The following is a 25719-nucleotide window of genomic DNA, read 5'->3' as shown; positions in this document are numbered from 1 at the left end:
TCTGACGTCCAGGACGAAAGTGAAAGTAGCTTCCCCTCACCCACAGTGACGTAGTTACACCTAAAAATACCAAAATAAAAGCATTTGAATTTGGAAATAAAATCGAATAGGAAAAACGTTCATGTAGTCATTGCTATTATTTCATGATTGTAGAAATAGCATTCTGTACATGTACAAACATAGATCCTGGCTCATTAGCATCAAATACAAACATGTCCAAGACGCTTATTTATGCTTGTGCTGGTCACTTCCCCTACTTTCTCTGCATCTATCAAGTAAAAGGCAAAGGCATCAACGATCTATACTTATTTTTATCTTATTCTGCTTTTATGGTGATATGGATCCCCTTGGGTCTGAAATAAAGATTTAATAATTATTAATAACGAACAGTCAGTTCAGCAGTATAAAGATGTTTATTGGTGAATGTTTCAAACCAATTGTGCAGCTGTATCACTGATGACAAAAGCACAGTAATCAGATTACAAACATTAAAAAAAATCATCCTGTGCTCTGTTCTAATTCTGCAGCCAGAGAGATCATGTAAATCCAGTTTTAGCTAGATTTATTAAAACAATACATTCCCCAAGTAGGCTACATAAATGACACAAAACTCAAAAACACAAAAAAGTCATTTGAAGTGTACACAAAAGAAATCAAGAAGACAGATATTATTTCATGATTGTAGAAATACCTTATTATGTACATGTACAAACACACATCCTGCCCATTAGTCAAATACACAAACATGTCCAAGATTAAAATGCATATTTAATTAATTGTTACAGAACAACGACAATAAAAAAGTTAAGTCATGCAATTAACTGAGAAAGTCAACTTTCTGAAATGGGTAACACTTTATAATAAGTACACACTATTAAGCATTAGTTAAGCATTAAATACTGAATTCATCATCTATAACACATGAATACTCATTAGTATGTAGTTTATAAACACAATTAAAAATATTTTACTCATCATTAATAAGCACTAACTCAGTATTTATTTGTGCTTAACTAATGCTTAATAGTGTGTATTTATTATAAAGTGTTACCCAGAAATGTATAATATTTTGTCTCTTAAGTCTTGATCAAAGGCAGCACCTTTCACGACCTTGCCATTGCTTAGTTCCTGTACTGTTTATGCTGCGTAAACTTTGTGATCTTTATTTTCTCATGAAAATCAAATCATTGGATCACCACCATGACCATATATAAAAAAGCTCCTCTGGAGTCAGTCTACAAAAGTACAACTACAGTTTCCCCATGCCATGGTACTGTATGTCAAACACATCACCTCATAAAATACAACAAAAGGCCTTTGTTTCAACTTCTGTCAGAAGTGTCTGTATCAAATCACTTAACTCTCTCTCGTGGATTATTTGCAGGTTGTCTTTTTCTGCCTGATTTTTCACTTTCTTCATTTGGTTTTCATGCATTATCAGTATGTCTTTAATTTTTGTTACATTTTCAGTCTTTTTGGTCACGCATTTTACTAAGTCACTGATTTCCTGCTGATGTTTTCCCCTCTTTTCATTTTCATTGTGGGCTGAAAGTGCCTTTAACAGGTCATACTTGACATCTTTGTCTTTTATTTGTTCCTCATGCTCTTGTTTCTGAGCAGCGAAATCTTTGGAGTATTTCTCTTTGAATGTATTGAACTCTTCAGCCTTCTTTCGGGCCTCCTCCTCGTATGTCTTCTTCAGAGACTCCAGTTTTTTATTATAGTTTTCTTCAAATTCTTTTTGTTTCAATTATTCTTGTTCTTTCCTGATTTCATCTTCTTTTCTATTCTTTTCATATTTTTCTCTTTCCTGCTTGTACTTTTCCTCTAGTTGTTCAATTCTTGATTGTTTCTGTTCATCTTCATGTTCACGTTTTTTCCACTTCTCTTGCACGTCCATCTCCCAGGCCTCATATTCCATTCTTATTCTCTTCAACTCTGACCCTGTTTTTGCCTTGAGTTTTTCTTCCCATGTTTTTCGTTTCATTTCTTCTTCATTTTTCCTCTGGATGTCTTCTTTTCTCTTTTCCTGTTCTTTATTCCTCTCTTCACGTTCTTTCTTTATGTTTTCCTCCATTCAGTGTTTTGTCTCTTAGTTTGCTCTCCTGTTCTAATTCTTTTATTTTTTCTTTCATTTTTTTAATTTCTTCCTCATGTTTTCTTTCTAGTTCTTCCTTCTCTCTCTTCATATTTTCATTCTCCTTCAGGATCCTCTCCGCTTCTTTCTTTATCGCTGCTTCAGCCTCTTGCAGCATCTCATTAGTGAAGCAGCCTCCTCCATTTTCCTTCACCATGGAGTCGATCTTTTTTATCAGCTCTACAACTTGTGTGTGGTTCCCTTCATCATAGTTGTCAAACAAATGTTTTCTTCCTCCACAGTCAGAGATCAACTTCTTAAAGGAATCATCACAATCCTCTTTAATGTACTCATCAATAGACATTTCGTCACGCTTAAGTTTATCTCCCCCAGTCAACAGAATGATGGTGAACTTTTCTGAATTCTTCCCAAATGCTTCCTTGATGAGTTTCAGTGTCTCCTTCTCCTCTGCTGTGAGTCGACTGATCTGTAACACCAACAGGAAGACATGTGGACCTGGAGCCAGAAGACTGATACATTTCACCATCTCCTCATTAACCTCTTCATGGGACAAGTTTGTGTCAAACAGACCAGGAGTGTCGACCACAACAACAGGACGACCGTCCACTTCACCCTGAGCTTTCTGACAAAACCTGGTAACAGATGTTTGACTTGATTCAGCTACAAACTCTTCTCTTCCCAGTATGGTGTTTCCTGAGGAACTCTTTCCACTTCCAGTCTTCCCTATCAGCACAATCCTGAGACAGTCTGAACTCTGCTTGTCACCATCACCTGTGAAATGAGAAAACACAAAGTTATCTGTGCTGTGCTGTCCCAGCGTGGACTTACAGTGGATATAAAGAGTCTAGACACTCCTTTGAAAATGTCAGATTGCTGCAATGTAAAAAATTAGACAAAAAGAACTCTCTAAGACCTGAACTTTTTATACCGTTAATGTGACATAACACAAACTACAGAAAAAATAAAAAATAAAACTACATCAATGTGCTTGCATAAGTTAGGACACCTTCCTATAACTGGGCAGTTGGAAGTGACTCTGATTAACCCAAACAGAGTCCAGCTGCTGTACCAGGCTTTTCCTGACATCTGATTAGCTGCATCAAGGTGATGTCATTGTTGTAAGTCTGTGTAAGGTCTAGTTGTACATTAAATGTGACAACAATCTACCAACAATCTACCATATTCTTTATATAGCTATGGAGGCAAGAGAGGAGCTTTATATACATACGTACATACATACATACATACATACATACATACATACATACATACATACATACATACATACATATTATGGGGGTGTCTAGACTTCTAATATCCACTGTAAATGTTAAATGAGGTGTTAATGACAGTAAAAATTACTTTTATTCAAAAAATGTATAGTAAGCTAAACTTACGCGTGATCCTCTCTGTCAGTCTCCTCAGTTCATCTTGTTGCTCGTTGATATGTTTCTCTTGTTGTATGATTTTTTCTATTTGGGCATGTGCAAATGTTTCTCTTTTGTAGGATGGTTTGTCTTTATTGTGCCTCATCTTGTCCACAGTGTCCAACAGCTCAGGGATCTGCTGTTTGTCCTTGATGTTGACAACAACAGATCTTCCTCCACAGCTCTGACAGAGCTCCTGGATGTCTTTGGTTTCTCTAACGAAGTTAACAACATCTGGAGCTGTAGGATCTGACTCCACAGTGAACATGATCATGGTGAAGTCATTGACTCTACAGCTGAATGTGTTCTGGATGGTTTCTAACTCTCCTTTGTCTTCATCAGTGAGGGGGCCCACAGGTAGGACCAGGATGAAGCCATGGACGCCCTCAGGATCACAGAGGGAAATACACCTGAGTGATACCTTCATCACCTCCTCCTGAGGTTTTCCATACAAGGCAGGAAGCTCCACCAGGGAAACCTGACGTCCACACACCTCTCCCTGATGTTTAACACACTCTGATGAGTTGGAGACTGAATGAAGCTCTGTCTGACCTGAAATGGCCTCAGCTGCTGAAGTCTTCCCTGCTCCTCTCCTCCCACACAGAACCAGGTTTAGAGCTGGTTTCATGTGGTCACTTTCAGGTGAGGGGGTCTCATTGTTTTCATTTGATGTTTCTTCAATCTTCTCCATCAAGGATCCATAGTTGTCTTCTGACATCCAGTAGTGTCTTCCTCTACAGTCTTGAAGGAGTTTATTAACAGTGACAGTCATTTCAGTAATCTCATGTGTTAGGACGAGCATCGAGTGTTTCAAAGCATCTTGACCAAACAAACTTAGGATGAAGTTTAGAGTTTTTCTGTTCTCCTCAGTGAACTCAGAAGGCTTCACCAACAGCAGCAGAACATTTGGTCCAGGAGAACAAAGAGACACACATCTCTTCACTTCTTCTCTCAACATCTCCTCAGTCAGACTGAACATGTCTGGAGTTTTCACCACTGTTACTGGTTTTCCTCTCCACTCTCCACGGGAGGCCACACATTGTCTGGTTGGTGACTGTTTCTGGAGGTGGAAGACTTGGTTGGCAATAATTAAGTTCCCAAGTTTTGTCTTTTTGTCCTCACTTTTCCCCAGCAGCACAATCCTGCGACCAGATGCTGAAACACAACAGAGACAAAGAAAAAAATGTTTTCAGTTGCACATAAAAGCTGAAACACACTTGTCCTCATGAGGAAGTTTTTTGAGTGCTTCTCATGCTCGGTCGGTCAGTTTAGTCATTTAGTCAGTTAAATGTGATGTGTCATATTATTAACAACTAACTCAGTATGCATTGCTGCAACACATAAAAATGTACACATCTGTTCCGTGCCCCTGTCCCATCTCTTCTCCCATGGCCACTGCACTGCTGCAACATTAAAACATTTTTGCTTAATAGCAAAATATAATATAGGAAATGTTTTTGTTATAGAAAAAAAACATTACATACAAAATATCAGTAGTCAAAAATGACCCTATTCTTTTTCAGTTCATACTGTATAGGATTTAGAATAGACTTCAAAATCCTTCTGCTGACCTATAACGGGGCGTTCACACCGGACGCGATAGACGCGAATGGAGCGGCAACTCTACATTGAAAATCAATGTAAATGGCGCGATGACACACGATTCAGGCGGAGGCGGCGCGAATGGAGCATCTGGCGCAATGAGACGCAGCGCGAATGAAGCGTCTGGAGCGGCGCGAATGAAGCGGCGCATCTGAAGCGTCTGGAGCGGCGCAAATAAAGTTGAAAATATTGAACTTTTCAGGCGGCATCGTGCCGTGACATCCAATCAGCGACGAGTTCAAGCCGACGACGTCACTTCTCTGTACGGTTGTTTACACTCAGAACAACATGAAGGAGAAGCTAATTGTATATGAGCTGTGTGGGCACCGCTGCCTCTTCTACACAGAGTGAACACACACACACACACACACACACACACACACACACACACACACACACACACACACACAGTGAACCCAGACACGACGGTGGGTGGTTTTCCGGTGTTTCTGAGCCTTGTACAGTGCAGCAACGGTGGTGATATCAGCCACGATCGACGTGGAAAGAGAGCGGGTTGAGATCACCGGTTTTCAAATTAACGGGCGGAGCGTCTAGCGTGAATGACGCGATTGTATTCGCGTCTATCGCGTCCGGTGTGAACGCCACTTAAGGCTCTTAATGATAAAGCTCCATCCTATCTGAAAGAACATTCCTTACTGTCCTACCAGAGCACTCCGCTCCCAGAACGCAGGTCTGTTAGTGACTCCCAGTATCTCTAAAAACAGACTGGGAGGTAGAGCCTTCAGTTACCAGGCTCCTTTACTGTGGAACCAGCTCTCTCCATGGGTCAGAGAGGCAGACACTCTGGGCCCTAGTTTCCTTGACCGAGCGAAGTCTAAGCTCAGCGCAGCTTCGCCACGTCAACGGGGCGTGGACCAGGTCCATTTCGCAAGATTGGTGGGCCGCGCAGTCAGACTTAGACCAGCGTAAACCCTCCCCTCGTCCCTCCCACCGGCGCAAACGGCGAAGAGGGAGGAGAGAGGGCGGGAGGGAGACAGGAGGAGGAGAGAAAGGCATGGAGTGGGTTTGACACAGCCGAGTCAGATCTTCACCAATCAAATGAGCTCCTCTCCTCACCTTTAACTGCGCGGTGGGTGATGCGCGCTGCAAGTTTGTCATTTTATACTTGGACATGGACGGAGGAAACAGCGACGCCAGAGGCCGAACCTCTCCCCGGAGGAAACAGCTGTGCGGTCCGGAGGTCCGAGCTCAGAGTGACCAATAATGAGTTTACTAATATACTTAACCGGGATTGATCTGATACACTGAGAACGGCTGCCCAATGTAAGAAACAACAACTAATAAACTAATAAAGAAACTCACATTTATTCAAACTCGTGTAAGCAAGATGAGAGGTGTAGGCTACACTAATCACAACATAAACAAACACCATGAAATCAGCGTAAAGGACGCTCTCTCTCTCTCTCTCTCTCTCTCTCTCTCTCTGTCCTCCTCTCTCTCTCTATCCGTCTCTTTTTTTCTCTTTTTTTTCTGTGATAGAGAGTACTGTAGTAGGCTATATACTGACTATCTGATACAGAGGCTGTTGTGGTGGACTAAGAGAGATGATGATTTGTGTTTTGTTTTTCATTACGGCTGTGATGCGGTCGCTCGCTCGCTCTAATGAATTAATAAGTAAATAAATAAATAAAGCGATCATCACAAGGGCAGAGTGGTATCTCAACACGGCAGCGACATGCAGTCATCCACCCTCAGTCCTGCTTTTGGGACATCCACAGCTGCTTTTCAGTGCCAGTTCGTCCCTGCTGTGTTAATTCAGGTGGAGTTTCCTTTACGCGCCGACAGCCTTTGATCTCTGCTTTGATCTGACGTCAGATGTGACGGGACAATCTATATAGATATAAATTCACTGTTGATTCCATTAGTTGCATTAAATAGTGGTTATTGTGGATATTTATTGCATTGAAATGTGTCTGGAACTGTGGAGATCTGCCTGTGAGGTCTTGGTGACGTGTGTGCACTGCAGGTCAGTCAGCCAAACTTCCACTGCACCTGCTGCGCTCCGCCCTGCGCTGAGAGTAGACCTGGTTGGAGGTGGCGAGCTTTCAGCGCAACCTCGGCGAGACATTTTCGCACAAAACTTCCACTGCACCAAGCTGAATCTGTGACGCCTCCCCCTGCTGCGCGGCCACGCCTATCTCAGCGCAGCGCGATTTACAAATCTCCCAATCTGACTTTGCGCTAGGCTGCGCTGGTCGAAACTTGCATTAGACCGGCTGCGCTACCTTGCGCCACCTGCGCTGCGCCAGCAAACTAGGGCCCTCTAACTACATTTAAGTCTAGGCTTACAGTAAAGGTTTAAATTCATGTGGTGGCACACGTCCCATATCCAACACATAGAAAAAGATCAAATACACACACACACTCAAACCAGCAGAAAACAGTCCTATATGATGTCAAGGGGAACAACATTTTTTGGCAAATTTAGGCAAATTCTGAGCAACAAACAGGAAAATAGGAAGACAGGACAGTTGACCTTATAATGTTCATTTGGGACCAGTTGAGGATTGAACCCACAAGTTCTGGAACCAAAGACCATTGTCTATAGCTGATTGGCAAGTGGTAGCTCCACAGTGGCTTCACAAATTGAGTGAGCCATTCACTGTCGTGCAGGCAGATTTGAAACCACTGTAAAAAGAAAAATCAGTTTTTGAGGTAAAATTCGGATATGTATTCGTCAAACATCATCTACTATGAGTCTAACATTTTGTACATTTGTTTCATAAAGACTATCTGGTATTTTGATGTGTTATCATCAACTACTAGGGCTGTCAATCGTCCCCCGAAATCAGGTTCGACAACGACACGGCAGAACAATCCTGCATAGGAGCTGTCCATGGTTACTTAACCAAAATTCTCTTGAAGTGTTAAACAAAGAGAACTATGGACTGTGGAAGTTTGAGTAGCAAAAATACAGAAGTTATCTTGACGTGAACCATATGTTGCGGTAAAAAAAAAAAAAAAAAGGATCGTTGATTCGGTGGAAACCCGGCTTCACAGGCGCCCCCCCCAGGTGCAACAGATCACAGCTGATCCGTGATCGGCACACAAGTGGTCCGCGGATCGATCTATTAAAAAAAAAAAAGGTGTGCGTGTATGTGGGGACTGGGGACACATACGCGCACCGTGGCAGCCGAATGAACGGGCAAATTAAAAAAAAAAACTCTGCTTGTATATTTGAAGCTGCAGCTTTACTCGTGCACAACAACAACTGCATGTTGTTTTATCAACATGTTTACTACTCCAAACGTCGCGACGCACTACGTTAATTTTTCCTCGTTACAGAAGGCAAACGTTCGAACGTCAGTTTCCACCTTCGAATGTTTTCATTTTGACTAACATTCGAATTGTATTTGAATAGTGAAGTTCGTTCTGACAGCCCTATCAACTACCTTGTTTGGTCTTGAACCCACATCCTCTGACACCAAGAACCAGCTCCTAACTCACTGAGCTAATTGTCTGGAAGTGAGACCTTGTGTGTTGCTTCTCAAATAGACTCAGGGAGTCACAAGCCAGGCAGCAGGTGTCAAGGCAGATTTCAAAAATGGTCAAAATGTCACAAATTCTAATATCTAAACAAAAATCTGATAATACATAACTTGCATCTTGACAGCATGGAAATGTTGGTGATTTTTAGCAATAAGTGTTTTGCTTCTCAAGAGAAAATATGATGTTTAAAAATGCCACTCTTACATTGACTGCAGTTGTTCCTATAAGAGCAAAATTCAAAATGTTCTAGAAAATTAATTCAGTTTTTGAGATAAAATTCTGATATTTGCCAAACTTCATCAACCATGACTCCAAAAAAAACTCAGTAAGATTGAAAATGTATTTAGCAGGAATTGGATGGTATATGTTTACAGTCGTACGTTTTCATGCACTGGCTCAATTTTTGATTAATCAAAAATCCGAGAAACAAGTTTTGTGGAGGACAGTCTGGAGATGCTCTCTAGCAAGTTTGGTGACAACTGAGTAAAAATTGTGGGAAGGAGATAGGTTTAATAAGTTTTAGTTTTAAAAAAAAAACAGAGTGATGGACTTCATAATTTGTGATGAGTGGACAAAAGTTTCAGCAGTATTGGGGATAGATTTTGGTGAAAATTGCAAAACTGTAGCATGTACCGTTGGTTTGGTAGAAAGTTTTAACGTTTTAATTTTAAACGCGTATTGTGCCCCCCCTAGGAGGGGGGGCACGTCCTTGGAGTTGAATAAATCTGGCATGGGGACGGACATTTCTGTAAAGTTTGGTGAGTTTTCGCCCATGGGAAGTATGACTTCCTCAGTAGAAGAAGAAGAAGAAGAAGAAGAAGAAGAAGAAGAAGAAGAAGAAGAAGAAGAAGAAGAAGAAGAATTCCTAGGAATGCACGCCAGAACAGCTGAGCGCTCCTCTGCTCGTCTGTGCAGCTGCAGGTGAGTGACGGGGGAAACAGCTGGAGAGCGCCTCCTTTTTATTTTAGGGGCACCGTCCTTATTTGTATTCACTCGGTTTTCCACACACACGTCATTTTAAACATGTGTGTGTGTCTCGTGTGCAGACGCAACGGTCAAATATGTATAGATGGACAAGCAACAACTTAATTAATCATCATTTCATTATTTTATTTTGAAAATTGACCGGATTCTCTCGCCTTTACTGTGCCCGACTTCCTGTCTGGTACGATCTGGTCTACCCAGCTTGACAGACGGCGCTCTCGGCACTCGCGGCTCGCGTAAAAAGTAGAACTGAACCGATCTGAAGCGCTGCAGGCGCGCACACTGCGCTCCAAAGCACGAGATGTGCGACCAGGCAGAGTGAAGCACTCTGGCAACCCTGGCCTGCCTGCGCATATGAGCCCGGTGACGTGACTCAGTCGCTTTCTGGAGGCAGTGATACCTCAAGTAACGTTGGGTCTCCTGCCCTTAAAGGCCCCGTTTATACGTACCCGGTTATTTTAAAAAACGGAGACATTAACCATCGTTTGCACCCTCCGTTTACACGCAAACGGAGAAAACGCCCCTGAAAACGATGCTTTTAAAAAACTCCGGCCAGGGTGGAGATTTTGGAAAGCTCCGTTTTCACGTTTGCATGTAAACGGAGAAAAACGGAGATTTGGGTAGCCGACGTCAGACTCTGACGTCTAACCGTAACCATATAAAAGAGCTGCCTTAAATTCAGGAAGTAGTGGATGCTGGAGCTATGTATTTATTTGTAGTATTTACTGTAGTGCTGTTTAGTTTAGTATTTTGTTTAGTGAGTATTTAGTTTTGGTTATTCTCAATCAATTTACTTGATTTCATTATGATTAGATTTCTATTAGTATTCTAGTTTATTATTTGTTTACTTTAGGTGTTTCTTGTTTATTATTTGTGTTTTGTTTAATTTGGGCACGGTAGGAGGGCACCTGAAGTTAGATATGCCTCTTGTCAGGCCATCATTGTAAATAAGAACTTGTTCTTAATTGATTTTGCCTGGTTAAATAAAGGTTAAAAAAAAAAAAGATAGGTAGGCTGTCAGTAAGGGACCAGCATGCACCTGGGTGGGCAAATGGTTTTTTACCGGAATTTTCTTTGTTCTTTGTTTGCTCGCTTTTTGGTTAAATAAACCACGCTTTTTGTTGAAATTGGACATTTGTTTGGACATTATGTTTTTCCCATCCGCGTACACCACAACCCATGGTGCAACAGTGGCCCTTTGATTAGTATAATTTGAAGTTTGATTTGATACTTTTATTTGTTTGACAATCGGCTACTACAGTAGAGCTGTGCATAGAGCCCATTTATATGCACACCTGGCGAAGAACCCTGAGTGGGTGGAACCAGGTGTTGGGGGGGGGTCCAACTGCATTGAACCAGCTTGGGGGGGGGCAGCTTGGAAAAGGTTGAGAACCCCTGATTTAGATGATACATCAGTCTATCCTGAAATGACTCAACTCTCTAAGGAAGAACAGACTCTGCTGTAACTTCCTGGACTTGCTCATCGCAAGTTCACTGAATTTTAGTTGATGGTCTGTTTCAACTCCTAAATATAGGTTGAGACTCTCTCGATTTGCTCACCATATTAGAAGGAGGAACAGTTACAACACATGTCATGTAAAGCCCTTTGAGAAAAACGGGCTAAAATAAAATTGCCTTGCCTTCCTGTATGACAGAGCTTTTAGTCAAAAACCGTGACATCCAGCGTTCAGATTCTAGATTCTTCATGGTGACACACCCACAATCCAAGATGGCAGCACGTATGGTGTCTCTGTTCAGTGTTTGTCTGTTTTAAGAGTTTTTACTGTTTTTTAGTATCTTTTTTTGACAGTTTCACTCATGCTTTTAAGCCTAAAAGCCTTTTGCTGATCTGCAATTGCTTGGTTTCCAACAAGCTGTGGAATTGGATAAGTTTGTGCCTGTCTTTGGAGGCTATCCCATGTCTGACTACTCCATGGGGCTGAAGCTAGTCAGTACCTAGGATTGGCCTCTACTATGGGCTACCATAGATAGCCTCCTCTGCCTGTTCACAGACTTTGGGAGCTGCTGCAGTGTGGTTAGTTTTCAGCCTAGAACTGCAGCAGTATAGGAGCCAGAGGCCTACCTCCACCCACCCAGCCCTGCAGCCTGAGATCTACCTCCATCGACCCAGCTCTGCTCCCAGACTTTGGGAGCTGCTGCAGTGTGGCTAGTTTTCAGCCTAGAACTGCAGCAGTACAGCAGCCTGAGGTCTATCTGCAGCCTGAGGCCTACTTCCATCCACCCAGCCCTGCAGCCTGAGGTCTACCTCCATCCACCCAGCCCTGCAGCCTGAGGCCTACCTCCATCCATCCAGCCCTGCAGCCTGAGGCCTACTTCCATCCACCCAGCCCTGCAGCCTGAGGTCTACCTCCATCCACCCAGCCCTGCAGCCTGAGGCCTACCTCCATCCATCCAGCCCTGCAGCCTGAGGCCTACCTCCATCCATCCAGCCCTGCAGCCTGAGGCCTACCTCCATCCACCCAGCCCTGCAGCAGCCTGAGGCCTACCTCCATCCACCCAGCCCTGCAGCCTGAGGCCTACCTCCATCCATCCAGCCCTGCAGCCTGAGGCCTACCTCCATCCACCCAGCCCTGCAGCAGCCTGAGGCCTACCTTCACCCATCCAGCCCTGCAGCCTGAGGCCTACCTCCACCCATCCAGCCCTGCAGCCTGAGGCCTACCTCCATCCACCCAGCCCTGCAGCCTGGGGCCTACCTCCATCCACCCAGCCCTGCAGCCTGAGGCCTACCTCCATCCACCCAGCCCTGCAGCCTGAGGCCTACCTCCATCCATCCAGCTCTACACCTGGGCCAACTCCATCATGGCAAGTGTTATTCATGCCCTCCTAGTTTTGCTCTGTCTGTCAACATTCTCAGAGTATGAAGTTAACCAGGAGACCCCTTTGAGTGACTGTAACACCATGTTTTATACACCTTACATGTCATCACGCTCAAAGGTTACTGACTGTGCACAGAACTATGTCGGCAACCAAGGGTGCTGGATGTTTGGCATGAGCCTGGTCTCAGAACACAAAAATTTTAAACATCTCCTAAGCCTTCTTCTCCTAAGTAACTGTTTTATCCCATCAAACAGCTCTTGGTCAATCACTATGAGCAGTGACTCTAAGAAAATCAAGAAGCATTTTTATTATACACGCATGTTGAAATGTATTATTATGTTGATGTTGCTGATGTCAGGAAATGTGCAGCCTAACCCAGGTCCTGTGCCTGATGTGATATCTCTGCAAACCCCTGCTGATTTTTTAAATAGGTCCGGTATTGGTTTTGTACACATGAATGTGAGAAGTCTCTTGCCCAAAATTGATATGGTTAGAATCTGGGCCAAATCAACCAATGCTGATATTATGGTTTTATCTGAGACATGGCTGGGTAGTTCCACTCCTGATAGTTATATATATATGGAGGGGTATAATATTTTTCGTACTGATCGCTGTGCTAAAGGTGGAGGGGTGGCTATTTATATCAAAAATACTTTTCAGGCAACAGTACAATTATCCAAGTCTGTGCCTAAACAATTTGAACTGCTTATTTTGAAAGTTGAATCCACAAAGAGCTGTGTTATATCAGTTGCAGGATGCTACAGACCCCCTTCTGCATCAAAGGATACTTTATCCTCATTGTCTGACTGTTTATCATCTATAAAGTATAATGAACTGGTTTTAATGGGGGACTTAAATTGGGACTGGTTAACTCCTGCATCTGATTCTTTTAAATGCTTCTGTGATTCAGCACTTTTGACCCAAATTATAGACTCACCAACCAGGCCAAATAATAAACATCCTGAGAAGTCAACGCTCCTTGATTTGATTTTAACAAATGTTCCGCAGAAATATAAAGCCATTGCTGTCTTTGCAAATGATGTTAGCGATCACTGCATAATTGCTTGTGTGAGAGACACAAAGTTGCCAAAGTGTAAACCACGTATTATACTAAAGAGAAATTTTAAATTGTTCTGTGAACAAGCTTTTTTAAATGACCTTTATCTCTGTGATTGGACCAAAATAAATTTGATCCCAGAGCCCGAGATAGCATTGCAGTATTTTAAATCATTATTGTTAGACATTATAAATAAACATGCTCCTCTTAGAAAACACAAGATTAAAGGACGTGATAACCCGTGGTTCTCAGAGCAACTGTCTGAACTAATTCATGAACGAGACCTTGCTTGGGCAACTGCAAGAAAATCCAAAAATAAGTCAGACTGGCAACATTTTAGGTACCTGAGAAACAAGTGTGTCTCCCAAATACGTAAAGCTAAAGCAGATTTTTATGTTAAAGAAATATGTGATAGCACAAACAACCCTTCTAAATTCTGGAAGATGATTAAATCATTGTCTTCAGGCACAAGGGACACTGTACTTCCGAATACTTTAAAGCTGAATGATGAGATCATTACAGAAAAGAAAAGTATGTTAGATTCCTTAAACCAGCATTTTATATCTTCTGGTTTGTTGTTTGAGCAGGAAATGAAACAAGATATGAGTCAAGTGGATTACTCTCTGTCTGGTGAAAATGTACTTTGTGATTTTGATCTTGCTCTCATTACTAAAGAGGAGGTATACAATGCTCTCATTAAGTTAAATACCAAGAAATCCTCTGGTCCTGATGGGTTAGACCCATACTTCTTGAAAATTGCTGCTGAACATATTGCAGAACCTTTGACATATATTTTCAACTTGACTATAGAAACAGGAATAATTCCTAGTGTCTGGAAGTCAGCATATGTCACTCCTTTATTGAAGGGTGGTGACCGATCAAATCCTAATAATTATAGGCCGATATCAAAACTGTCTGCTTTAGCCAAAGTTTTAGAAGGGCTTATAAGTGACCAGTTGAAAGATTTTCTGACAACAAATAGCATTTTAAATGAACTGCAGTCTGGTTTCAGAAAAAAGCACAGTACTGTCACTGCCACTATGAAAGTCTTAAACGATCTCATAAGTGCTATTGATTCTAAAGAATACTGTGCTGCATTGTTTTTAGATCTGTCAAAGGCTTTTGACACAGTTGACCACTTGGTCCTGTGCCAGAGACTGCGAGATATTGGAATGTCTTCAAAAGCTGTCATGTGGTTTGGAAACTACTTGAGCGGCAGAACACAAAGTGTTCAGGTTGATGGTGTATCCTCCAAACCTTTGTTGACTCAAAATGGTGTCCCCCAGGGGTCCATATTGGGTCCCATTCTATTTACTATTTATATAAATGTCTTGTGTCAAAATGTAAATGATGCCAAATTTCACTTTTATGCAGATGACACTATTTTGTACTGTTCTGCTTCATCATTAACAAGTGCCATACAAAAGCTACAATCTGCTTTTAATGTCGTTCAGAGTAATCTTAATCAATTAAGACTTGTGCTCAATTCTGACAAAACTAAATTGATGTGCTTTTCAAAATCAGGGAAGACAGATGATGCTTGTCAGATTGTTATACAAAATGAAAAAGTGATTGAACGAGTTTCAGTCTACAAGTACTTGGGATTTTACTTGGATGAAAATCTGTCTTTTAAATATCATATTGAGTGTCTTACAAAGAAACTCAGGGTTAAACTTGGTTTCTATTATAGAAACAAAAGTTGTTTCTCCTTTAATGCGAGAAAAAGACTGATTCAGGCAACTTTTGTATCAATACTTGACTATGGTGATATCTTATACATGCATGCAAATCTCTCCTCTCTGAAAATGCTGGATTCGGTGTATCATGCAGCATTAAGATTTGTAACAGATTTAGGTTTTCGTACTCATCACTGTAGTCTTTATGAGAGTGTTGGTTGGTCTTCTTTGTACAATCGTAGATGGGAACACTGGTATTGTTTCCTTTATAAGGCCGTCCTGTGTGACTTGCCTCCTTATTTGTGTTCTCTCTTGGTTCCTAAAGTCAACACCAGAAGCTGTCGTCTCAGGCACGATAGATTGATAATGTATACTATTCCTCGTACACGGACTGTCTTTGGGGAAAGTGCCTTCAAAGCATTTGCACCCTCGTCCTGGTATAAATTACAGAGTCATCTTAAATTGGATTATCTCCCAAGTATGGAAGATTTTAAAGCTAGGATCAAGGACTATTTAACTACTGAATGCACATGTTCTCTCACCGAACGCAGCTGGTGATTATAATGTATTGATGCGATTTGCTGTTATTGTTTTAGCTGTTTTTATGTTTGTTTTGTTGATGTTTAAATGTGGATGTACTGTGCTGCTTTCTTGGCCAGGACCCCCTTGCAAAAGAGATTCTGAATCTCAATGGGATTATTCCTGGTTAAATAAAGGTTAAATAAAAAAAAAAAAAAAGGGCTGTTCAGGTAGCTCTGAACCATTTTTACAGGTATATTAATGTTGCTATAGGCTTAGACTCCTCTCCTCTCCCTTTTCAAAGGTCAGCAACAGCAGGAGCCACGAGCCAGTGAAGAGAGGCCAACACAGGACTAATATGTTCATATCTAGATCTACTCAAACGAGCTATTGCATTTTGAACCAACTGCATGTTCATTAGCTTCATAATTCTACCAACTGATTTTGTTTTTTGTTTTCATCAGTAAGTCTATGACTTGAACATGTCATCAAAATACAAAGTCATGTCAAACCCTTATGGATCCAAGTCAACATGAAGATGGTGGGTAGTTTCATTTCTACAAACTGTAACAGTTGTAAATGTTCCTTTAAGAACGTAAGCGTGGCGCGCCGAGACGTCATTGAGCGTCGCGCCCCGTTGTTTTGTTTTCAGTTGAGAAAAAGGTTACCCGATGAGTGGACGCCATTAGCTTACTGAGCTGCCGGTTTCTCCCTATGGTTTCTCCTTTTTCTTCTTCTTAACTCAGCTAACAGTGAGTAAAGTGAGACCGCTTCTTTGTCATGTATGATAGTATGAAGTGTTCTGCTCAATAAAAGGGCAAGAGTGACGTCCCAAGTGAACTATTTTTGTGGACATTACTGTTTTTCCTGCTCACACCACCGACTCTCACTCACGAACTGTTACAAAACACTGACAGAACTATTTATTAGTTGTATTGTCAGTCTAATCTTCCAACCAAGAGTATCAACTTCAGAATAATGTAAAGCTTGAAGATGATCTCCATTTATATCTGCCAAAAGTGAAACATAACAGAAAATGTCCATCTCTGCACATATCAACAAATGAGTATAACTGAGGGTTCAGAAATATGTAACAGTGTTACAGTAACACAATATCAGTAAAGCTCTTACCATGTTTCTCCTCCTTGAGTTTTCTGAGGCTTTTCACCTCGTCCTCCTTCTGCTTCCAGTCTTGTTTTTCCTTGTCCCAGGCCTCTCGCTCTCTCTCTGTCTCTTTTCTAATCTGTTCCTGTTTCCTCTCAGCAGTTTCCTTTTGCTCTACTACTGACTGCACGTTTTTTTCTGCAGCTTCAAGTTTTCTTCTCCAATCTTGTTGTAGAGCTTCTTGCTTTTTCCATCTCTTTTCATCTTCTTCCCGTTCTCTCCTCCTCTCCCCACGCTCCGGGTTGATGCATTCTTCTTTCTCCTTCAGCTCTTTTTCTCTTAGTTTTTTCTCTTCTTCAATTTCTTCTTTTAATATTTTTAATTCTTGTTCTCTTTCTAATTGAACTCTGTTCTCTGCAGCTTCCAATTTTCTTCTCCAATCTTGTTTTAGAGCTTCTTCTTGTTTATTCCATCTCTTTTCTTCTCATCTTCTTCTCTCCTCACGCTCCTGGTTGATGCATTCGTCTTTCTCTTTCAGTTGTTCTGTTCTTAGTTTTCTCTCTTGTTCAATTTCTCCTTTCTGATCACTATTTTTACTTTTCAGTATTTTTAACTCTTCCTCATATTTTCTCTTCATCTCCTCTATCTCTTCTTCCTTCTCTTTTCTCATCCTCTCCTCTAGTAGTTTTGTGAGTTCCTCAAACATCTCAGCTCTGTAGCAACTTCCTCCATTTTTCTCCACCATGTTCTGGATCATGGTCAGCAGCTCAGGGACTTGTGTGCGGTTTGTTTCATCTTTGTTATGAAAGACCTGATATCTTCCTCCACAGTTGTTTATTAGTTGTCTGACAAATGGATCACAACCTTCAATGTAGCTCTCAAACGGCCGATCGTCCAGTTTGTCTCCTCTGGTGAATATAATGATGGTGAAATCTTCAGACTTATGCCCAAAAACCTTCTTCATCAGTTCCACAGAGTCTTTCTCCTCTGGTGAAAAGTTCCTGATCTGCAGAACCAGCAGGAACACATGAGGTCTAAGATCAGAGATTCTGACGCAGTTCTCCATATATTTTCTTAGTTTGTGTTGAGGGATGTTTGGACCCAGCAGATCTGGAGTGTTGATGAGGACTATTTCTTTCTCCTTCCACTGTCCACTGACTCTCTGACAACAGTCTGGTTCTTCCTTAGTGTTGAACTTGGTTTCTCTCAGTATGAAGTTCCCCACTGAACTCCTCTCAGACCAGCTGCTCCCCAGAAGAACGACCCTCAGCTCAGACACTGAAAAGAAAATGAATATGATCATTCAAACACAATACTAAATCTAATTTACTATAAGATATAGGGATGGGATGGTTTATGAAAACGGTCTGAACTGATCGGTTCGACTGTCTCGATTCCTAGGCATGCGGCATGCGTTGCTCCTTTTTCTCATTTACTAATGAGATGAAGCTCACAAATGTTTCCACAACTGACCGGCTGATATACAGCCGGTCAGTTGTGGAAACATTTGTGAGCATAGCGAGTGAAATCGTCGGAGCTAGATGTGCCAGCAGTGTTGTATAGGTCTGCTGTATGGGACCGCGTGTGTGTGATGATTGCGATCGCGATCAATTAGCGATTTAGCCTGTTAAGCATTTATTAGTGCTCCAGCGCGACCTGTGCAGCAGGAGGAAGAGGAGGAGGAGGAGAAGGGGCTGACTGACAGAGAGGACAGGTGGTGAAACGCTGTCAGACACCACAATAATAATTGTTTCGTTTTTTTCGGTGAGAGCCCAAACCAGACTGTGGCAGGACACCTGTGCTTCTGCAGCCTATGGAGCCATATCCCAGCAAACACAAACCGTAATTTCAACGTTGATTTCCGGTTGAAACCAGGTTGATACAAGGTTTGAACGTTTTTCAACCTCTTTTCAACCGTCTAAAAAGCGGTTACAACATCAACGTTGCGCAAAACACATATTTGTTTAATTTTAGTTGATAATCATTTCCGTTGTAGCTCTCAAAAGAGATTGTATTGATTAGATTGATGTTTTTTCTCTAAATGAGGGAGGCGAAATTACGTCTAAACAAAACGTAATTTCAACGCATTAAATGTTTCATAAAATATCACAAATATGGACATATATGAGCTTTGTGTTGTTAATAGAAAGCTTCCAGTACATCGCAATGGTGATATTTTAACTCTTTCGCGACCACACTAATTCCTCAGCACATCCGCTCAGGACCACATGTTTTTGGCTATTTGTTTACCTTTTATCTCACGTCGAACCGAACTCTGTACGTCACCTAGAAACAAACGGTCTTCACTCAGTTGAAGAGTGACTTTACAACGTGCTCCACGAAAAAACGGCGAGTTTTTCCGCCGTTTCGTTCGTGAGGACGAAGTAGAAGAAGAGAGCTGGGTTTCTCCAAAAACGGAGCTCCCGCTCTAGTTTCAGAGAAAAACGCACTTTTGTGTCAAGTGGCAATCTGCTCATTTTACCGGCACTCTGCAGTGTGGCGTCTCCCAAATCATTTCTACGGCTAAATAAATATATTTGTAGGCATATCTGGGGGGTGTGGCAGCCTGGAGAGCAGCGGTGCAGCGGTGTGGGTCTCTGGCCGCAGCGCAGCAGCTCCGGGACACTGCTGTGTGACTGGCCGGCGATGAGTGCTCTGGGGCGGGGGCGGCCGGTCACAGCACCCGCTGCAGAGCGCCCGCTCTGCTGCACAGCGCCGTGAAAACAGCCGTGATAACGGGCTTTCAGATCCGAGTCTCCAAACCATAAACGTTTGTAACAGCACCGGTAAAAGTCGCCACATTTGTCGTCGGTCGCTTTTGTCAAAAGAGGGTTTGGAAAGTCGCCAGATTCAGCGAGAAAGTCGCAACACTGTAGCCGACAGCCGCACAGCGCTGCACGCCGTCCCCACAGCAGCATTCAAGGAGAACGATTACTCAAACAAAACCAAGATCACACAGTTTATAAAAAATATTATGTTTTGATTTTAGTTTAAAACAGTTTTACATATCAGAGGACTACCATATTCACACACAGGGTACCTCAGAGTGTCTATTATCGTAATCTGTAAAAAAACGGTTTTGACGAGTTTGCTCGTCAATGGTCGTGAAAGAGTTAATGAATTTATGTAAAATTAGAGGATGCCGTGTACTGCTGTAACGCGCATGCGCGAACACTTAGGCTGAGGAGAGGACTACCTTGACCGTAACCGGCTGCTGCACTGAGCGAGCAGGAGTGCGGCGAACGAGTCGGTCCTACTCACGCTGCCTGAGTCGTCAAATACAGCATTTTTGGTAAGTGCATGCACTACTGTACAGTATTTCCTATGTTCCAACAAGAAATTATGACACCATTTGTTTCATTTTACGCTGCTAACGATGCGGACGAGGCCGCTCGTTCGGGCATGCTAACTTAGCAGTTAGCAGCAAGGTTAGCATGCTAGCTTGTAACGTTTTCATGCTGCGGCCTTGACAAAACTTTCTGCCCGACTACTTTAAGGCGTGTGTTTATAATGTTGGTTCGCTATTGCATGTAATTCCACAATTGGACTGTCGACGTAGCCTTCTAAATTTAATATTCAGGCCATTTTAACTTAACATTTAAAATACACAGCTGAAAGCGAGGGGGCTGCAAGCTAGGGAGGGAGTGAATGAGGGATTGTGATGATTTTAAAAAAAAATGGCCCAAAACTTTGTTGTTTGTCCTACTACAACAACATATAGAGAAAGTATGACCTGTGGGAAAAGGGCACACCCTACTGAAATGGGCTATTGTATGCAAGTAAAGGGGAAACACAACAACAAAAAAGGGCCTTGAAGGAAACTGTGGTGTACTCTGTGATTAAAGGTAATTTTTGCTAATAATAAAGTTTGTCTATATTACTGAGTGGTTGCACAGTGAAATCCTTGCATCTCATAATTTCTATACTCTTTCCCTAATATTTTAGATGCTGTCATGAGGACTGCAGGGAGGACTGGTGGTGGTGGTTTTGATCCAGCCCTGCATTCCACAACCTCTGTTCTAAACAATTTTATTTAGAGAAGATTTTCTTTTATTGTTTGCAGGGTTGGGGAGTAATGGAATAGTTAAATATTTAAAATACAGTATTTTAAATAGAAAATGAGTAACTGTATTGTGTAACAATTTAAATGTGTGTATATTTTGTGACTCTTTTTTCCCTCAAATATTGCTACTGTTTTCTAGAAAAATCCCCCATGTCTGATTGTTAGTGTTGTACTGTATTGGCATATTTCATAGATGTGTCTGTATTTAACACTGTTGATTTTCAATATTTGAATAAATTCAAGTTTATTGTAGCCTTTGTCCTTACTGTAAACTGTTGACAAAGTAGATAGGCTGGTGGTTGAATTGGTATCCTATAGTCAGCAACTATATATTACAGTGAGCATTTTTACGTTTAATAGACGTTTTTTAAACGTCTATGTTGAAAACTCGTTCAAAATTGGTTGAAAAGTGAAAGTTTTTTCACCGGCTATATGTAGACGTTTAATGAACGTTCATATTTAGACCATATTTAAACGTCTTTTGCAATAGTGCTTTCAAATGAGAAATTTAGACCAAATTTACTAGTTATGATCCACCATAACAATATACTGTGTATGCACACTAAATAAGGAGAAAAAATGAAATATAGCATTTCCTGGTGAAATATGGTTTATACGTGAACGTTGAATAGACGCCCACAAATAGCCGTTGAAAAAACTTTCACTTTTGAACCAATTCTGAACGTCTTTTCAACGGTCGGCATAAACGTTTTTTAAACGTCTTTTCAACCAAAAAATGTTTGCTGGGATGCTTCACTTTATGTTGTTGGTAAATAATGTGGTTGTAATAGTAGTGGACTTAAATTATGCACTAATTCAAGGGTCAGAGCTTAAAAAGACATTTTTACTTTTATATTTTATAAGATATAATTTTTGTAAGAATCACAATTAATAAATATAGGTTATATATTTCAGTGAATAACTAATTGTTCTTAGCATTTGTTAAATATATCTTTCTTTGGCCAATAAATGAAAAGCATGTTGTAACTATCAATATCTCCTTTCTTGCAGTGCCAGAATCTCACCTACTTTTAACCTCAGACTGTCACAATGATGGATCAGATGTCAGACTGCCTCATTCTTTCAGTTTTAACCGACCGAAAGACATGATTGATATTCCCAACGATCAACGTATACCAAACCACAGTGGCGCCGCCAGCCGGAATCCTGTACGCACTGTGCGTACATTTTTTTTCATAGGTGAAAAAAAAAGCTATTTTGTTTATTTTGAGGGGGTGTGATAAAGACGCTTGTTGTTTGTAACAGGCTAAACGTGCTGAGTTCATTGATTGTTAAACCAATCACTGGAAGCCTAACGTAAAACCCAGTGATTGTTGTTTCCGTCATGTCATCTGTCTCTTTTTGATTTCTGGCGCCTATTAGCTACACTACCGCTATGTGATGATTACGCCCAGTCCAGTATAGAAATGTCAAAAAGACAGATGAGCCTTTTCCAAGCATTTGAAAAAAAAAGAGATCCAAACCCACGATCACAAACACGCAGCAGAGCAGCGATAATGAAGCTCTCTCCTCTCTAGCGCAGTTGCGCATTTCTCCGTGCCGTGCCTCGCCCATCAGCTGTGTGTCTGTGGGTACATGTGTAGCCCGTATGTGTGTGTAGCCTGTGTGAATGTGTGTGTTAATCTCTCACGCGCTCTGTTAAGATGAATAAACACAAACCGCTGCAGTGCGCGAGCCTGGCCCAGAGGTGCGCGCTCTGGCGCATCTGGCACAATCTGTTAACGGGACCGAAAGGAAACTGGCTCCGCTCCGCGGCTACACACACACACACACACACACACACACACACACACACACACACACACACACAAACACACACACACACACGGCCCCTCAGTTTCTCATCCAACCACCCTACCTGCCCGTACACATTCACAGTCAGTCAGAAATCACAGAACTTAAACATCATAACAACAACATTACTGCGGGGTCGCAACAATATGTTGTGCAGTATATTAATGAGCGACAAGTCCCATTGTTACATGGCATGATAAGCACACCAGTGTTTGTAGAGCCTGGTGTGAGACATTAAAAGTTAACATTAAGTTTGGTGTAAAGACCTCAACCACCCATTTGGGCACGTGAGGGCCACCCAAGAATATATGTAGGGCTGTAGTAAGGGACCAGTGTAGAGGGTTGGAAACAGTTGTAAACAAAAGGAAAAAGTGGAAACAGTAGGAGAAGGTAGATAAGAGAAAAACAGACACCCCTACTATATTTTTTTTATGCTTCTGTAATAACTTATAAGGCATTAAACAACCTACTTCCACCCTGCATACAAGAGCTGTTCTCAACTAGAGAGTCCCAGTATGACCTCAGGGGGACCTGCATTTTAAACAAACCAAAAGCAAGGACAAATACCAAAGCCAAATGCATTTCTGTTATTGGAGTAAAATTATGGAATAGCCTTGACAATGAATTAAAATCATGTACAACTATTACCCAATTTAAAAGGATGTATAAAATCAATGTATCGAATACATATTTAACAATAGGATAAAGGAAGATTATTATTATATTATTAAATGATGGTTCTGCTTGTTTTGTTTTGATACTGTTCACTTTACTTACTCTACTCTTCGAGTGTACTCTTCTTACAAATTTTGTTTTGTTTTGTTGTTGTAATCTTTCTTCCTGTAAATAGGGTAGGCATTAATAAGCTTTACTTCTGCCTTCGCCCATATTGATCATGAAATTCTGACTTGTTTGTGTACATATTTATGTTTTGTCAAATGGATGAATAAATCAATCAATACAAAAAATTTAATAAATTATATAAATCCTGCTGCCGTGAAGTTAACACCAGCACAACATGCATCCTTTACTCTTACCACTTGAGTTTGTCTAACAATTAATCTTTGGACTTTGAAACAGTGTTGCTCAATGTCTGTGTGTGTGTGTGTGTGTGTGTATGACAGAGAGAGGGGGGGGGGGGGGGGGGGGGGGGGGGGCGCAACCTGTCGATCTCCTTATTGAGGTACAGTAAGAGTGAGTTCAATTTTAACAACTAATCTTTGGACTCTGAAACAGAGAGAGAGATTTCAAGTGAACTGTTTCACTTACCAGCAGCTTCAACAACATTCACCAAATTTAGTCCTTGTTGTTCTGGACTTAGTTGATGATCTGGTGGAGTCAATGCTGCATCCTCAAATATTTCATAGCAAACATGTTCTCCATTGTTTTCCTTTGCAGTTTGACCCAGTCGTGTTAACAGCTCTGTACGGTCCAGGTTCTTCTGCTTCAAGTATCTGTATCTACATTTTCTGATCATGTGATTTAATGGTGGATGGTTCATGTAGTTTTCACCTAACCTCCACTTTCTGGGTGTTGATATCACTATCAATGAATGATCAAATGAATCTTCACCGTACAGTTTCAGGACTCTGCAGAGCCTCTGTCTCTGTTCCTCAGTGAAGTTTCCAGGCTTCAGAACCAGCAGGAACACATGAGGTCCAGGATCAGAGAGTCTCACACAGTCCTTTATAAACTCTGTCAGTTTGTATTCAGAGATGTTTGGATCCAGCAGATCTGGGGTGTTGATGACAGTTATTTTCTTCTCTCCTTCTGGTCCACTGACTCTCACACAGCAGTCAGGTGGTTTGTTGAATGCAGTTTCTCTCAGTATCAAGTTCCCCACTGAACTCCTCTCAAACCAGCTGTTCCCCAGCAGAACAACCCTCAGCTCAGACACTGAGGAGAAAAAGCAACAATATGTTCAGTGTTGTATCTATTAATGTAATTTGTTACGGCTCAGACTTCATCATCTCATTCGATACTTATACAAAACAATTCAACACTGCTAATCTGCAAGTGAATCAAGCTCAAATAATATACATTTTCAGAAACCCGTGCCTTTGAATCTAAAATCTAAATTTTGCCACATTTCTGCAAAGAGATTGCTGGAGCTGAGTGTATTGAGTAGTTGCACATTATGTTACTTGAGCATCTATACAGTGTACATCTCAGAATTTATTTTTTAGTATCCCCCATTTTAGAGAGAAAACAACCTTGCTAGCTGCTTAGTTTATTGATAAGTCCAAGGGTCAAGCTGATAGTGAATTTTAACTTGTCCTCTGTTGGTTAATGATCTGCGATTAGAGGCTGAAAACCTCTCGGTCAAAACTCACTGTCAGGAGGCAGAAATTCAAAGCTCCAGCTGCGCTTCATGGGCTGCTGCAGATCTGTAAAACAGACAGGAGGAACAAAGTCACATATAAACAATGAATAAAACTGTTTCTGTAAAGTCACCTCATCTGCAGAATTGCTCAAGAATGACACAATATGTAATCCGATTTCTTTATAATGTTTGACTTCATTAAATGTATCACTTAATATTTGAAATCAGTAGCAAAAAAGTATCCAGATTTAATATTTGATCCATCAACTCTAACAGAATAACATGTATTGGTTTAGAGCCCTAAATGGCAACAACATACCACCAAATATCAATCCCTTAAAAAACCAAACAGAAAGGCCTCTATGTCTTTCAGTCACTCAGATGAACTTTGGACGAAGGACAAGGATTTTCACACATGTGAACACATGTGAATGATGAATAAAATCCGGTTGGACTCACCAGGTGCTGCAGTCGCCATGATATCACTCTACTAGACACAGCAGACACTAACTGAACTCAACACCAACTTCAGAACCTGCAGGAAGAATAACTGGAAATTAACTGATTGTAGAAGAAATAAGAGAACTGCAGATTCTTGGACAAGTTCACAATAACCACAGGGAGATTTCAAAATATCAACCTGTGTCACCTGTGTAAAGGTGACGGTGTCAGAACGAGTTTCTCTTTCCGTTAAAATACAAAT

At 41.3% G+C, this 25719-nt stretch overlaps 1 protein-coding gene across 1 annotated transcript; it reads right to left on the bottom strand.

Moving 5' to 3' along the window:
• Positions 1–424: 424 nt before the first annotated feature.
• Positions 425–25494, bottom strand: LOC310991885 (GTPase IMAP family member 8-like; the record flags this gene model as incomplete). Its single annotated transcript, XM_083979816.1, has 7 exons — positions 425–2869; positions 3496–4680; positions 16843–17295; positions 17680–18093; positions 24266–24589; positions 25027–25080; positions 25476–25494. The coding sequence occupies 7 exons, from the start codon at positions 25492–25494 to the stop codon at positions 2049–2051; spliced, it is 3270 nt and encodes a 1089-aa protein (XP_083835942.1). The 3' UTR covers positions 425–2048.
• Positions 25495–25719: the final 225 nt, after the last annotated feature.

The sequence above is a fragment of the Trachurus trachurus genome (genome assembly GCF_905171665.1).
Source record: "Trachurus trachurus genome assembly, chromosome: 9".
Lineage (NCBI taxonomy): Eukaryota > Metazoa > Chordata > Actinopteri > Carangiformes > Carangidae > Trachurus > Trachurus trachurus.
This window is presented reverse-complemented; position numbering and strand designations above follow the sequence as displayed.